This window comes from Aethalodelphis obliquidens, unplaced genomic scaffold (genome assembly GCF_003676395.1).
Source record: "Aethalodelphis obliquidens isolate GAN/ISIS:26980383/991018 unplaced genomic scaffold, ASM367639v1 scaffold33, whole genome shotgun sequence".
Taxonomy (NCBI): domain Eukaryota; kingdom Metazoa; phylum Chordata; class Mammalia; order Artiodactyla; family Delphinidae; genus Aethalodelphis; species Aethalodelphis obliquidens.
In genome coordinates, this window is record NW_020837977.1 from 9,466,968 (window position 1) to 9,483,793 (window position 16,826).

General features: G+C 38.0%; 1 protein-coding gene across 9 annotated transcripts in view; it reads right to left on the bottom strand.

The window, feature by feature from the left end:
- SGK3 (serum/glucocorticoid regulated kinase family member 3) overlaps positions 1 to 16,826 on the bottom strand; it is a 113,161-nt gene that overhangs the window by 34,058 nt on the left and 62,277 nt on the right. For 7 of the 9 annotated variants that reach the window (XM_027127973.1, XM_027127968.1, XM_027127971.1 and 4 more), the window contains 3 exons: positions 12,379 to 12,462; positions 9,120 to 9,192; positions 4,072 to 4,147 (listed from right to left, as the gene is read on the bottom strand). In XM_027127973.1, the coding sequence (XP_026983774.1) occupies positions 4,072 to 4,147; positions 9,120 to 9,192; positions 12,379 to 12,462 (233 nt within the window). Of the gene's footprint in view, positions 1 to 4,071; positions 4,148 to 9,119; positions 9,193 to 12,378; positions 12,463 to 13,535; positions 13,555 to 16,826 lie in introns of those variants that run through there. The other 2 variants (XM_027127976.1, XM_027127977.1) reach the window with 2 other exon arrangements.

Here is a 16,826-nt window from a genome sequence, read left to right on the forward strand (position 1 = left end):
TATATAATATATATATGGCTTCCAACTTTTGACTGTACAGCTTTCACTACTATAAATAATGCTGCAAGTGACAATCACTGTGCACAACACTGGAACTGCATTTACGATTTTCACTACAGATTTTTAAAAAGAAAAGTATTTGCTCTGAACTATAAACCATTTTTAGGCTTTAAGTAGTTTGTTAAGCTAATTTTCAGAGAGGCTGTACCAATTTCTACTCTCCTAGCAATACATGAACATCCTGAAGACTTTCTCCAGCCTTGATTAAATGTTAGTTTACATTAGCATCTCTCATAGTCTGGTAAGTGAAAAATAGTATTTTAAAGAGACGGAACTCAATTATATTAGTAATTAGTGAAATGCAAATTAAAGCAACAATAAGATACCACTACCCACTCACCAGAATGGCTAAAATTGAAAAGACTAATGATACTAAGTGTTGGTGAGGTGACCCATGTGATCTCGTACACCAATGGTGGAAGTGGAAATTGGTACAATCACTTTGGGAAACTATTTAGCATTATCCACTAAGATTAAACATATACATATTCTATAACCAAAAATTCTACTCAAAGATACATCAGAAATGCTTGCACATGTGCAGCAAAAGATATGTTAATGTCAACATTACTCATTAGAGCCAGAAAACAGAAATAACTCAAATGTTGATCAGAATTGTGGTATATTCATGCAATGGGGTATTATACAGCAATGGAAATGAACAAACTACTGTAGAGCTATATGCAATAACACTGGTGACTCTCAATTGTTGAAAACAAGCCAGATATAGACCATGTAATATATGATTCTATTTATATAAAGTTCAGAAACAGGGCACATTAATCTATGCTGCTAAAAATCAGGAGAGTAATGACCTTTGGGAAGGAACAGACATTGAGAAGAGGCATGTGAGGGGCTGCAGGGGTGCTGGCAATGTTCTATTCCTTGGCCTGGGGTGGAGAGGGGGGATACTCAGATGTATTCATTTTCTCATAATTCATTAAGCTGTACAATCATGATTTGTGTTCTTTTCTATATGTGTTATAATGCAATGAAGCTAAAATAAGGTGTTTTGCTTCATCTGCATTTCTTTTTTTTTTTTTTTTTTGCGGTACGCCGGCCTCTCACTGTTGTGGCCACTCCCGTTGCGGAGCACAGGCTTCAGACGCACGGGCCCAGCGGCCATGGCTCACGGGCCCAGCCGCTCCGCGGTATGTGGGATCCTCCCGGACCGGGGCACGAACCCATGTCCCCTGCATTGGCAGGCGGACTCTCAACCACTGCGCCACCAGGGAAGCCCTGCATTTCTTAAATAGTAAAGAAATGTTCAGCTTCTCTGGTAATTAATCAGCCATTTGCATCTCCTCTTTTGTAAACTGTTAATGTGTTTTGTCTTTTTTTTTTGGTGCCTTAGTAATGTATTATCTGCATGAGCTCTTTTAATAAGTATATTTATCTACTGTCCTTTATCATGGGAAACTTTTTATATTTTTGGTTTTTAATTTCACTTGTAATTTTTGGAGGTCAAAAGTTTTTATTAATCAAATGTGTCATTATTTTACTTTGTAATACATCATTCACTACCAATATCCTCAGAAAAGCCTCTTCTATCCAAAGGTCAGAGAAATAATAATATTTTGTTTGAGTTTTTAAATGATTTTAAGTTCAATTTTAATAAGTTATCTTAAAAATAACCTTCTCTCTATTGAAGTAAAGCTATTTTTGAAGCACATATCCCACACATAATAAGAATAGACACAAAGATGGTGTTCAAGATACACTTGCTGATTGGCTTCTCCTCTAACTCTCTTAAATCTGTACTATTTTATAAACAGTTTGATGTTCAAATGAAGAGTGTGAAAATTAACAAAGTTCCATTAACAGATGAGATCCAGAAAATGTGAAATATCACTTTTTATTAAAAAGAAAATGTCAGTTAAACATTAAGTTGAAAAAAAAACCTCTTGGTTATTTACCTTGGGGTGCTGAAAAATGTCCTCTACCTTAAACAGAATAGTGGTAGTTACAAGGTGCATATGTATGTAAAAATCTATTGGGTAGTATACTTAAAAATTGTGTATTTTATTGATGTTAAAATAATCAAATTGGTTTTAGTTGAATTTCAATACCAAATATAACATCTTTATAATACTACACTTCTAGATCCAAAATGAATACTTAGAATTTAACATATACTGTCAGAGGTTCTGAGTAACACTGTTCAAAATACCAGGAGAAATAATAAACACCACCGCCATTTATTCCACACTTATTCTATGTGAGGCTCTGTCAAAGAATGAGACATATTCAAGCTCTCAATGTACGAATTTCAAACAAGCCAGTAATATGCCAATTCGAAGTAATCTCAAGTGCATATAACAAGAGTTAAACATTAGAAGGGTAGATCTAAGCTGAAGATAACACAGAATTTGTCCTAGGGAAAAGACATAATGTTTAAAAATAATTATACAAAGAGCCAAGTAATAACAGGCTCTCTGCTAAGGAACACACCAGACACAGGAACCCTGAGTTCAAGGATCCTGCCCAATTCTGTGCTCCTCCACCACCTGCTGGGGGCTCTGAGTGGAAAGTAGGCTGCTCCCCTTTGCGGGGGCTGATCCCAGAGCTACAGCAGGTGCTGGACCTCCCCGTGACCCTCGTCCTATCTGTGAGCATCAGGGGAAATGAAACCCAGAGCACTGGGCAGAAGACCTTGGTCACAGGAAGTCCAGCTCCAGTATTTTACTAATTTAGTAAATTAAATTAAGTTAAAAAAGGTCAGAGCACCTGCTCAGAAGATAGAAGCTCTCTATAAACTATAAAGAACTATAAAATGGTAATAATCGTTCTGAGGACAATTGCTAAAAATACAGTCCTTCAATGTTGTGATTCTGAAAAGACTGTTAAAAAGTGTCATGACTGCATCAATGTCCACAGGCAGCCTTTACATCTACCCAGACAGGTGAGCTGCAGAAACGTTCCCCAGATATTCTCCTTGGTCCTCTTTATTCTTCTTAGAATGTTAATACTTTATACATACTAAACAATATAAGTAACATACATGCACATAACAAATCACAATAAACATAATGAACACCAATGAACCAATTACCAGACTCAAAATGAAAATACATCTCAAACCATGGATCTACCTACACCTTCCTAGGTATTTCTGATATGACCCACCCTTCTGCCTTCACAGGAGCTGCTGGCCTACCAGACACACATAGGGCTGGGAAAGCGCCCTCGTGTTAAGTGGCTGCCTGGAAGGTTGTGCTGAGAAGGCCTGAAGGCCTTGTCTGGGATGAGAGAACACTGACCCAGGTCACACAAGAAGTGGTAGCAAGTGTGCCTGGCCCTCGCCAACTCCTTCAGCTTCATCTCCTTTCTGTAAACTTACTCTGTATTCCAGTCATCGTGAAATGTTAATACGTGAGCATCCTGAACAATTGCAGGCTCTTTGTAGACTCTGTTACAAGCACTGCTCCCTTGGCCTAGAATGCTCTCCCTAGCTTTTTTCTTGAATGACTGCACATCCTTTAAGTTCCAGGAAGCCTTCCTTGACACCCACCCACCCCAAGAAGAGTTGGCCACATTTTTCTCTGTTGTCTTCCAGACTTTTTTCATAAAACTTTCTTTGCTTTAATTGCTTGTTTCTACACCTGTTTCTCCCACGTACCTGGAAGCCTATGCCTCTGGAAGGTAAGGATAACACTAATTTCTCTTTTTATTCCCAATGCACACAGAGGTACATACGAAATGCTTTCTCAATGCACGAATAAATATAACATCAAATAATTAGCAAAATGTTTTAACTGTGCAAATTCCTTTCAAGTTTAATCTACAAAAATAATACAAGTACAATAGGAAGAAAGAAAATAACTAGGGCCTTGAGTTGATGGAGAGAAAAGAAGATTAAGAATACCAGAGGAAAAATTCTTGAGGAAGATTTCACAAAAATATACAGCACAATAATATTCCACAGAATGTATAAAACCTGGATCAGTAGCTTATTCAATAGTCTTAGGTTGGGTTTCAGTGCCTCCTTAGAACACAATGAAAATTACTTACTGGTTGTAAAGTTCTGGATGCCTAACTAAGTTCTGAATGAATTCATTCAGTCCCGCTCTTCTCTGTTTAATAAAATCTGTTAGGAGAGACAATACTATTATGATTATTTATATCAGACTGTAATTATCATCAATACAGTTATACAAGAATAGACAAGCACAAGATAGTGAATTTTGATTAAGAAGTTATTTCTTAATTCATGTTTCTTGATATACAATAAGGAATACTTACAAATATATATTTCTTAAATCTGTAAATACAATTATTATAAAATTAAAATAAAGCAGGTAGGACTTCCCTGGTGGCACAGTGGTTAAGAATCCTCCTGCCAATTCAGGGGACATGGGTTCGAGCCCTGGTACGGGAAGATACCACATGCCACGGGGCAACTAAGCCCGTGCGCCACAACTACTGAGCTTGCACTCTAGAGCCCGCGAGCCACAACTACTGAGCCCGTGTGCCACAGCTACTGAAGCCTGTGCACACAGAGCCCGTGCTCTGCAACAAGAGAAGCCACCGCAATGAGAAGCCCGTGAACCGCAACAAAGAGTAGCCCCGGCTCACTGCAACTACGCGGGCAGCAACGAAGACCCAACGTAGCCAAAAATAAGTAAATAAATTTATTATAAATAAATAAATAAATAAAATAAAGCAGGTAACATATTCCCCAAAAGAAAATGCTCCAAAAAATGCCTATTTTAGGTTCTAAACAGACTCACTACAAAACATGGAGACACTTTGCTTTGTCCAACTCCTCATGTACTACCAGGTAATAAATAAGAATTAACACTATGACACTGGTGGCTGAAATCATGCTAACTTAAAAACAAAAAACAAACGAAACCAAGAAATACTGAAATCCTTGCAACTGGAAATGGTGATTAATTGGCTGAGTATTACCAAAACTCTGCTGCTAAAAATAGGTTTTTATTTTGTATAAATCGATTTCTCTTCAAATAGCAGAAGTTAAAATTGAGAAATAAAAGTGATTTTCTATGTAAGTCATTGAAGGCTAGCATCATGCCTGTAAAAATTTTTTTCTAACTTAGCCCTTAACACAGTGTCTTGGAATGTACTTAACTGATGTTTGTGAATGAATTAAAAAAATACCAAACAGAATGATTACACATTCTAGCATTCACAGTCTCCAAATTTCATATGCCCCATCCCTTATTTAACTCAATTGTTTTGTTACTTTGTAATTTTATTTTTCAGTAGTAAAGATAATCTTGTTTTGTTTTTAAAACTACCAAAAAAATGTAATTTATATATTGATTCCAAGATCCTATCAGCAAAAGGTTTGATATTAAACTATTTAGAATATAGAAGTATAGCTAATTCTGTGTATACTCTACAGAAAGATCCTTAAATTCAAAATGAAATTTTAACTTAGAAAAGTATAGGCAGAAATAACCCTTAAAATCTGCCTCAAGTATGTAAAACTTATCTTACAGAGGTTGGTAACCACCAACATAAAGTGGAAAAAAAAAAGAGAAGAAAATGACACGCATGGACTTAGAAGCTGCAGCATAAGAACTCAGAAAGATGTATGGAAAAACTCTATATGGTAGCTGTCAAACACGAGGTTAAATTAAAAGGACAATTTCTTTCTTCACGCTCTAACTGTCCCATCTTTGGCCAGTGAAAGCCCCATCAATTGGGCCCCTGTGGCCTTTTGATAAAACGTCAGTATTCTTGTATAGCTTCTTTGTTTTCAGGCCAAGATATCCTAGGACCATCTTGTACATTTCTTGCCCAGCACCTGGAACTGCCATGGAAGTGTGGTTCCTTTAAGGGGGAAATGGTATTTAGAGATTACAACCTGGATGCTAAGGGTGTTTGCTGCTACTTATTTGTTATTGTTTTCAGGCATTTCCAGTGGAGAGCACTGGGAAATATGTATTGTTTTAGAAAGAGAAAAATAAATCATGATTTCATACTGTATTCCCAAGTTTAAAATTACAGGAATTTTTACTTAAAATCTTTGATTTTATATTTGTATCTCTTTCCTCTTCTGCTTAAAATTTTGGTTCTCATGACATTAACATAATTACAAAATAACTCTATATTATCAATGAGACTATTGAATGCAGGATAAAATTTCTTTGTACACTTTTTTTTTTTGCCATGAGGAATATAAAGCTGAGTTTCCATGTTTTAAAGTCATTTAAAGTAATTATTCTCCATGTGTTTCACCACCAATCAGAATACAGTTATATTTTTTCCTTGTTTATTTTCAGTTGTTAGAGACTTCAATATTGTTGCATTTGTTTTTGTTTTTAAATTGTTTAAAATATGCAAAGCTGTGCACAAGATTCATCCAGGGAGGTCTAACATCCACCTCTGTTGTCTCCAGTTGGCCTCTCCCTCCTTAAGGTCATCAGTTTTTAGTTTTTGGTTTATTCTTCCATTATTTCCTTTTGAATCTTCACATCCTTTCCTACACAAAAAATATACACTGTCCACATCCACACCTTGTTTTTTCCACTTAAACAGGTATTCTGGAGATCACTCCACAGTAATGCACAATGAGCTTTTTCGTTCCTTTTTACAGCTGTATCATATTGCAATACTGGAAGGATGTTTCAGTTGTTTCCAGTTTTTGCTATGAAAAACAGCATCACAATAAACAGTCTTGTACACACATACATCATTTCCGATGCAGTTTATCTTTAGAATAGATTCCTAGAAATGTGATTTCTTGGTCAAAGGGAAATGTATATATAGTTTTGCTAAATATTACCAAATTTCATAAGGTTTGTATTCCCACCAGCAAAATATGAGAATGTCTGTTTGGCCAAAGCCTAATAAAATGAACATCCTACCAATCTTTGGTTTGTTGAGTATGACTTAGATTTGATCTCCCCAATGAAAGGCTTTCCAAAAATCTATAACATATAGTCTACTTCACTGTTGCCAAGTCATATACAACATGCTCAGGATGGATTTCAAAATGTTCTTCAATAAAAATCAATTTTTAGTATCAAATAATTAATCTACCAAACATAAATACCACAGGGCACTGTCTGGTATTTTGCCTTGAACCATGAAGTAGCAATGCTGCAGGTCTTTATCTCTCTGCCTCCTTCCCTGGATAAAATGATTCTGATTTTAGGGTTTAACTAAGGGGTCCACAGAACTCTAACCCAAGTTCAAGCCTCATGTTAATCACTAACATGTAGTTTGAATCCTCTTAAATGTCTTTCTGTCACTTCAAATTAATTAATTCTCTCATTCACCCAGGCCTGACACTTGAGTTATCTCTGATTCTCTTCTCTGTATGTCTCCTTTACCTAAGCAATCACCAAGATTTCTTACAGATTTTTCATTAAAAGATTTCCTACACATGGCTCAATTTTTAGCCCCATTTCCTCCTGAGTTGCAGCTCTCATCACCTAATTTGAGGACTACTGGAATATTCCCTTAACCAGACTCCCAGTCTCTATCTCGTGTTCCCTCTGCTGTGCCTACTATACACTATACACTGTTGGTTTCACATCATGTTGCCACTTCGCTCAAATATCTCTAAGGCCCCCATGTTGCCCTCACGATGTTTTTCAACCTATGCTCCACAGACATACTTCACTGCTACACCAACAAAGCAGCTCCGTTTTTATTTGTTCTACACATTACATTTTTCTGCATCAGATTTCACTAGGAAAAAAGTGTTCTACAGCTAACAACAAAACAAGAGAACAAGAATACAAAAGCCACTGGCCGATAGAATCAATCCATGGAATGTGTAACTGGCTTTGCTGTGCCAACTCAATCGTCTCTTTATTAATGGATTCATGTATTCAAGTAACATTTATTGAGAATCTAATATTTATTAGGCACTATAATTAAATTAAAAAGATACAGTATCTACCTTCATAAAATCTACAGCCCGATAAGACAAACTGGCAATAATAATAAAGTGTGCTAAATTCTCCCAAGAGAATAAAAGTCTACATAAAATAGAGGAAGTGAAAAAGAACAGGCGAAACGAGAAGCCTCTCCATCCTGAGGTTCAGAAAGTGTAAAAGAATAAAGAGTCTCCAGCTGAGAGGGTTACAGGGGATTCCAGCACCCTCGCGGGGCGGGGTGGGGGGAAACTCAGTTTTAATTACAGCAAGAACGTGAAAGAAATAAGAAGACAGAGGATAAAGGAGTTTGTTCATCGCAGGCAGAACTGCACAAGGTATAGTGAAAAGGTCTGGGAGGAAAAGGAATGGTATAAGGTTAGGTGGTAGAGAGGAAGCAAGATAAGCCAATTGAGAGCTCCTACATAAGGAATCACAGGTCTGATGGGTTACAAGGTTACAAGCAAATTAGTTTAGGAGGTAAGATGGTGGGGAGGGAGGAAACTCGATAGCATGTCAGGATCCACCTGTGGCATAAACAGATGACTTTACAGCATAGAATTTCTGGTGGATAGAGACTTCCATCTCTCTATAGGTCGCCATTTGTGTACTGGGTTAATTTCTTCTAGATTCTAGTAAAAAAAAAAAAAAAAAGTTTGAAGTTGAGGCTTCACATATATACAGCCTCCAGATTTCTGAGATCCTATGTGTCATCAGGCTCCCCAAGGGTGAACAACAGGACATTTTCTTGGTACCCCATTCAGAGGCCTGCAGGGTGCCGTGTACAGAGTACACATTTAGTAAATGTTTCATGGTTAGAAAAGTACTGCCCATTATCCTTAATAATCAATAGATTTATCTGAAGCCAGACTGCTTGAATTTAACTTCCAAATCTGACTTTTACTAGCTGTATGCGACCCTGGGCAAATCAGTCAACCTGTGCCTCAGTTTCCTTACCTATAAAATGGTGATGATAATAATACCCACCTCAAAGGGTTGTTGTGAGGACTGAATGAATTAAAACATATAAAGTGTTTAAAAACAACGGCTGGTACACAGTAAGCACCTTCCTGAGGCATTATTTTCATAGAGCATGAGATCCATTAGCTTTGTAACGTTATACTACTATACACTGCAATGAATATGTTAACTACTTTTTCAAACTTCAACCATCACTTATGGCTGGTCTATGAAGTTATTGCTTACCTGGATCAAAATTATCACCAAATATTCTCTTGGCAGGAATCTTCAGGGCCATAGCAGGAAATTGTTTCCTTAACTAGAATTGAAAACATAACATTACATGAACTTAATTTTACAGGTCTTCCAGGTATACATGTACCAAAACAAAATACAATCTGATTTTCAAAAAAATCCGCCATAAGACATACCTTTAAGTATATCATGATCAAATGTACAATATTAAATTATACCAATAAAATACCATTAGTCTGACTAATCCCATTTTGTCCCAATAAAACACTTAGTATCTTTGTGACCTGGAATAAGTTACTTAACATCTCTGAGCTTCAGTTTTCTTGTTGGAAAATGGGGATAATCTTCGCACTTACCTTAGTGATTTGTCGTGAGGCTTAAAGAAAATCATCTATGTTAAGTGCTTAGACTAGAACCTGGAGTATAGGTTTTGAATACGTTACTCACTGTTTTGTTACCTCAGGAGATGTGATGTTTGTGTTCTCTCTAAGTGAACACACTGACAATTGTTTTCTGAGAAAGCTGATGAATTTTGCTTTCAATACCCTCTGCTCTAGCCTTCTCCTATTAATAATTGTTTCTCAGATTTGCTTATCCCCAGAGAAAGAAAAACTTCATCCTGAAGAAATTAAATTTGGGCAGTAAAGCCATAAAAATGGGTAAATGCTTATTTTTACTGTAAGCTTGATGTCAAAAAACCACACATACACAGTCTTACCAATCCTTGCATTCCTCTAGTAAATTTAGATGTTTTAGAAACAACAACCAAACATACACTATGTATACACAAACACACACACATTATATATATACCTCCACTGACAGGAAATACAAATAGGAGAATGTATTAATCACTCTACACCATGAGCATGCTCTCAGCAAAATTCAGAATGAAAAATCTGCAGACAAATGACCCTGTTTCTTTCAACAAAAAATTGTAAAAAAAAAAAAAAAAAAAAAGGAAAGAGAGGTGGAGGGGAAAACAGTGATTAAAAGACAGGTCATAAAATCAACTATATTTCAACAAAATATTTTTTAAAAAGTTAAACAAAAAAATAAACTTATAACAATGTTAAAAAAAAAGACACTTCAGGGCTTCCCTGGTGGCGCAGTGGTTGAGAGTCTGCCTGCCGATGCAGGGGACACAGGTTCGTGTCCCGGTCCGGGAAGATCCCACATGCCGCAGAGCGGCTGGGCCCATGAGCCATGGCCGCTGAGCCTGCACGTCCGGAGCCTGTGCTCCGCAACGGGAGAGGCCACAACAGTGAGAGGCCCGCGTGCCAAAAAAACAAAACAAAACAAAACAAAACAAAAGACACTTCATAGACTTATCAACCAGTTCATATGACATTAAGTATTTGACATTAAGGCATTATTGTTAATTATTTTTAGATGTGATAATGATATTGTATGTATATTTTTTAAAGAATCTTTATCTTTTTAAAGATGTATACAGAAATATTTACAAATGGAAAGACATGATGTCTGAAATTTGCTTCATAATTCAGTGGGCTGGCTAGGGACAGAGATGAAACAAGAATGGCCGTGTACGGTAATTGCTGGAGATGGATGGCACATTACATTATCTTCTCTATTTATACTAGTCTCTCTACTTCTGTATGTGTTCAACAAGCTTTTAATAAAAAGCTTCCAAATGTAAACTACAGTCATAAATACACATTTAAACTGACAGTTAACATTTTACAGATTGGAAATTTCACTTTTTTCTTTATTCTGAAAGGAGCATAGGGAAAGAATTTGTGTTTTCAAACTTGGAGAAATCCAGTCCAAGTTTAACTTCACTTCTGTAGTTTCAGAGAACACAACTGATACCATTCCCCTGTTTTTTTCTTAGCTCCTCACCACAAAAGGCAGAATTGGAAGGAGTTACATAAAAAGAGAGGAAGACACAGAAAATGGGAAAATAAGAAAAAGATGAAAAAAGGAAGAGAAATACAGGAAAAATGAGGGAGATGGATGGTAAAGACTCAACTAACATTAGGGAGAATTTTCTGCAAAAAGCTTAACATGGGTTGCTTGATGGAAAGAGAATTAAAGTGATCATGTGGGAGGAGTGCCCCCAATAAACTTTCCTACTTTACCTTTATAACTAAAGATACTCAAATATTAACACCTAACTTTCATGACTTAAGGAAACACAGGAAGTTGTGCAGCGAGACAACATCTGATTCATTCTGGCCCATTTAGGAAGTAATTTACCTCTTAACTGAGATATGCTTACCTTCCCCCATATTTAAAATATTTTACAAATGATAACCCATAGACATATATCCATCTAACACTATTTTTAAAATCAAGAGACAGGGATAAGAAAACTGAAAAAGTTAACTTTTAAAATATGAAACAGTTTTTTCTGGAGGATGCCTAATAATCTACTATTTTAAAAATAACAACATGAGGAGATTGCTGTTTATTGTTAGAGCAGAAGAAATTTAAATTTGTGATTTGAGGCCCAATTGCTTTTTTTTCTTAACTGAAGCAAAGCTTGGAACCCAGAGCTGTCTCAATAACCTGGGGTCTCTAATGACCAACAAAGGCAGTGTCCTCTGGCCTCCTACGTATGCATAACCTTAAAGGCAATGTTCTCCACAAACACTGGTCCCTGTGTAAGATCTGGCCTGATGTGTTAAAATGACCATGGTGCTCTAGCTTCCTATGGTAGAAACTGTAACTGTAAACACTGGATGAAAAATAATATCTGAACTATGAATATATAAAACAGGTTTTAGTTTTTTAAATAACTGATGATCTCAGGTAACTGTCAGGCTTTTGAAAGTCAATATTCACTTCAGCTGTGTTAGCTACTTAAAATCTGGAACCTTAGACTAATTTCTAACAGAGAATGAAACCATAGAAGGTAGGTAGGCTTATGACAGACTTTCAGACCTAAAGCTTATTGGGCAATTTAACCACAAAGAGCATGATGATTAACAATTATTAGAAAGGTAGGTAGAAAGGATTTATTTCTAATCTCCTATGACACTGAAATGTATTTTAAGCTGTATATTTAGTTTTCATATCTTCAATAGTTTATCTGAAACTTCTCAACAGTCCTCTCTCCACCCTTTTTGGTAAGAATTCCAAAGTCAGGATGTTTTGAAGAACCCCTTACCCTTTTCTGCTTATCTGATATATATAAGTATTATTTAATTATCAAATAAATCTCATTTTCCAGTTTTCTCAGGTGTTTTGTTTTAAATAAAAATCTTGTAGACTGACTGTTACTTACAGTGTTGTAAAGCTTATCGAACTCCGCATATCTTCTGAAGACAAACCACTCACTCCTGCCCACTGAAACCAGAACTTTATAAACCTGTGGAAATAAAAAATAACAATAAAATTTGATCACAAAAAAAAGCACATTAGCTATTTACATATGCAAATAACCTTTCATACTCATGAAACTGATATTAGACATTACTATTTATATGTGATTCTCCAAGATACAGAAGTATACCAACTGAAACACTTATTTTATCTTGTTGAAAAGTGTTTTATTTTTAAAATGTTATGAAATATTTCCATAGTTTTCAGAGAATAACACAATGAATACCCATGTACTCATTATTTAGATACTCTGAATTCTGACATTTGGCCATTCTTGTTTCAGATTTTCTTCCCCCAAAATAAAACATTATAGTTTCAACGGATGCCATTCTGCTCTCTTCTTCCCCAGCAGTAACCACTACCACGAAATGATAAAGTATTTTCAAAAGGAATGCCTGGAACACAGTAAACACTAAATTATTAGTTCTCTTCCTTTCAGGGCATCTTTTACACAGTATTTTTCAAACTAAGAATTTATCCTCAGATTTCCTACTACCATCTTAACCTGTGTTTAATATTTTCATATATACATAATTTCACATAACCACAGTCAACAACCCTATGAGGAAATAAGCAGAATAAATATTACAACCCCCATTACAGATGAGGAAATGATGGCCCCCCAAAGTTAAGTAACTTGCCCAAGTCCACAGACTTGTGAGACTAAAATCTAAATCTTCTAACCCTCCATGCACTAGAACAAGTATCAAATCAACAGTTATAATACAGAATTAACTCTCATAATTCGTCCCACAGATACTCTCAGAATATAATTCAACATACCAATGTACAGAAAACAATTTGGAACCCCAAAGATCTTTTATAATTTCTAAAGAGAAAAATAACAAGGATCCAGGTATATGAGGAAAGGTTCACTGATGTATGGCTTGGGTTATCAATCTCACTATTTTACAGTGAAGATTAGGGGAAAGAGATATTTACAATACAATTGTCCACAGTCTGTTAGATAACAGAGTAAACCAGGTTTATTTTAGAAGACGGGCATACAAATATGTATAAACTATCCTTTCCCACAAAAGACTGGAAAGCTACACTCACCAGTTCATAGATAGATAATACTGTGAAGAAAGATCTCCCTGATACTGCATATGATTATAATGTAGGAATTCTGCAGTATTGTTGAAGATATGGTCACATTAACAGGCCCCTAGTACGAGGGGCCCCAGAACGTAAAGCCATATCCCCCTGTGAGAAAGGGATCAGGTCTCACCTGGAAAGTGAAGCAAAGTCATTGTATCAGTTACCTGGATAAGTGATGAATCACTTAAGCAGAGAGAAAAAGAGCATCCAGGCACCCTATGTGAGCTACAGGAGTAAGAGGATTTTCTGGTGTTAACTAAGAGGACATCAAATTGTCCTAAAGGAAGCTACTGGGTGTAAGGTATCAGAATCGTTTATAAGATGACACTGCTCCCATGGGAGAGAGTGCAGAAGTAGAGGAAAAAGAACCTAGTCTGGGTGCTGACAAAAGTTGAGCCATGTTTTTAGGAGGAGACTACAGATTTATCTCCTACAGCATTCAGGATCAGATAGGCCTGGAAGCAGGCCTGCTACCAAAGGATCAGATACTTAGGTTTATATGATTACGAGATTCTTGAACAAACAGCACTGTTTGTGCTGACTTCCCAGTGGGATAAGTTGGCTTCCCATAGATACTCAAGTACAGCCAAGATAAGAACCCAAACCTAGGTTCCAGGCCAAAGCAGTTCTGCTGCAACTCTATTTACAGGAGCTTAAGATAAAGCCCTGTGAAGTTATTAATTGGCAGGATGATTTATGAACAAGGGCTTATTAAGTTCTAATAAAATACCAACAGGCAAAAACAAAACCTCTTCAAATTTTAAAAAACACTCTCATTTGCAAAAATGCACAAAATTTCACAGAAACAGTACAATAATAACAGTACAATAAGTCTTAAGTTTTTTAAAAATATATTTCCTTATTGCCTGTCTTGCCCCACCAGAATGTAAGTTCTTTGAGAGCAAGGGCTGTATCATTCTTGCTACCCATTGTATTCCCAGTGCCTAGAACAGCCCTGCCATAAGACAAGAAACTCAAGGACAATTTGTTGAGTGGATAAATGAAAGTATAATTTAGACTTGGTTTAAGTCAAGACATCCTAGAACACAGTGCATTTCTCTGTAAAGTCGTTTAAAAGACACACGAAAACTAGAGTATAAAAATATTATTGAGGGGCTTCCCTGGTGGTGCAGTGTTTGAGAGTCCGCCTGCCGATGCAGGGGACACGGGTTCGTGCCCCGGTCCGGGAAGATCCCTCGTGCCGCGGAGCGGCTGGGCCCGTGAGCCATGGCCGCTGGGCCTGCGTGTCCAGAGCCTGTGCTCCGCAACAGGAGAGGCCACAGTGGTGAGAGGCCCGCGTACCGCAAAAAAATATATATATATATTATTGAATAGTTAACGCAGTGTCTATTTTTGTTCCCCAATAATACACAGACATGCTGAAGCTGGACAAAGTCTGTGCTGGGCGGGGTCGGGTCTATCTGTGTTGAGTAGAACCAAGTTTCCTGAGGACCGGGGACTGTACTGCAGTGATCAGCAACTAACATGTGAACTTAATCCTACATTTCATTCAACTTCAATTCAACAAATACTGTTCTAGGTATTGGTGAAACAATAGTGAGGGAAGTTCTTGCTTCAAAGAACAAATTCAGGGAAAGCACACATAAATAAACCCAAAGCATGTCAGGTGGTGATAACTGCTATTAGAAAACTACACAGGGTAAGCAGGACAGAGTGTGAAAGGGGCAGAGTGTGAAGATGCTGTTTTATATAGGGTGGTCAGAAAAACCCTCTCTAACAACAAGGCAACATCTGAGCATCTGAAGGAAGGAAGTGAACAAGGGGATCTGGATAGAGCCTTGGAGAACTCAGGGGACACCTCTGGGGACAGCCGGTAAGAGTGACACTATAGGCCTCCTCGACCTTTTCACAGAAGACGCGGAAATACCTCTACCACAAAAAAACAAAAGGACACCTGAGATAACCCATCGCCTGTATTTGCTATGTATGAACTTCCATCAAACTTGGCAGGAGGTTATGCCCTTGAAGGAGAGAATGGTCCAAAGGTAAAAGTAAGGAGAGGGAAGGAAGGAAAACTTCACACACTCCACTATCTTATGCTAAGTATACCGACCTCTTGTTTACCATCAATATGATGTTTCTAAAACTGGCTTATACGAATGTGGAAGAAATGCTGAAGATATCGCTGCAACATCTGAGGAGAGGCAAATGGCCAGACACACACTGCAATCTCTCTGCTCTGGGCTTCTATGCAGGGTGTGGAGGTATGCTTATTAAGGAAGGGAGAACAGAAGAAAGAAGGGCTGTTTCCAGCTCCTTGTCTGAGGCTCTGGGAGAAAACCACCATTGGGGGGCCCCACCCCACCGAGTTAAGAAGGCAGAGTGGGGTGGTCCAAGGGTTTAGTTTAACTCCTCAGCTTTCCTCAACTCCCATGTGACATGGACCTGAGCTGAAAGTCACTTGTCATGGCACTCAGCTGGCAGGGGCCAGGTGACCCCCTGGTCAGAGACCAGGGTAGACCACCTGAGTCAGGAGAAGGTGGAGGGCACGCAGAGCTTCAGTGGGGTCTACAGCCATCACGAGCCAAGGGGAAGCTGAGTCAGCAGTCAGTCACCACGACCCTTGCCAAGCCAACAAAGGGCAGATCACAAATCAGTTCATCAACTGCAGATGCCAGCAGTGGATGCCAACAAAATGCCCAGGACTGGCAGGTCAACCACAGCTGGATGTCTGCCAGACCAGTCACTCTACACCTGGAATGGCAAAGATCTAGACGATGACAAGAATGCCAAGCCTTCAGCAGGCTACCATGAGGTCAGTCATCAACTGAACAAACACTGTGAAAGGGGACACCTCTCCTGCCACAAACCATGATGCTAAGTTGGAGAAGGAGTGTGTGTTCAAATAAGAGAAAGAGAGCACAATGAAGACAGGCTGGGCATTTTTACTTAAAAGAACTGCTTAGGGCTTCCACGGTGGCGCAGTGGTTGAGAGTCTGCCTGCCGATGCAGGGGACACGGGTTCGTGCCCCGGTCCGGGAAGATCCCACATGCCGCGGAGCGGCTGGGCCCGTGAGCCATGGCCGCTGAGCCTGCGCGTCCGGAGCATGTGCTCTGCAGCGGGAGAGGCCACAACAGTGAGAGGCCCACGTACCGCAAAAAAAAAAAAAAGAACTGCTTAAATTTTAGCTCAAACTGTTGAACAGAATTGGGTTAAATGAATTTCTTCACACTGCTCAGTGGGTGGGGCCTTACAAGGAAGGCCAGATCAGTTACAGACACGATAAA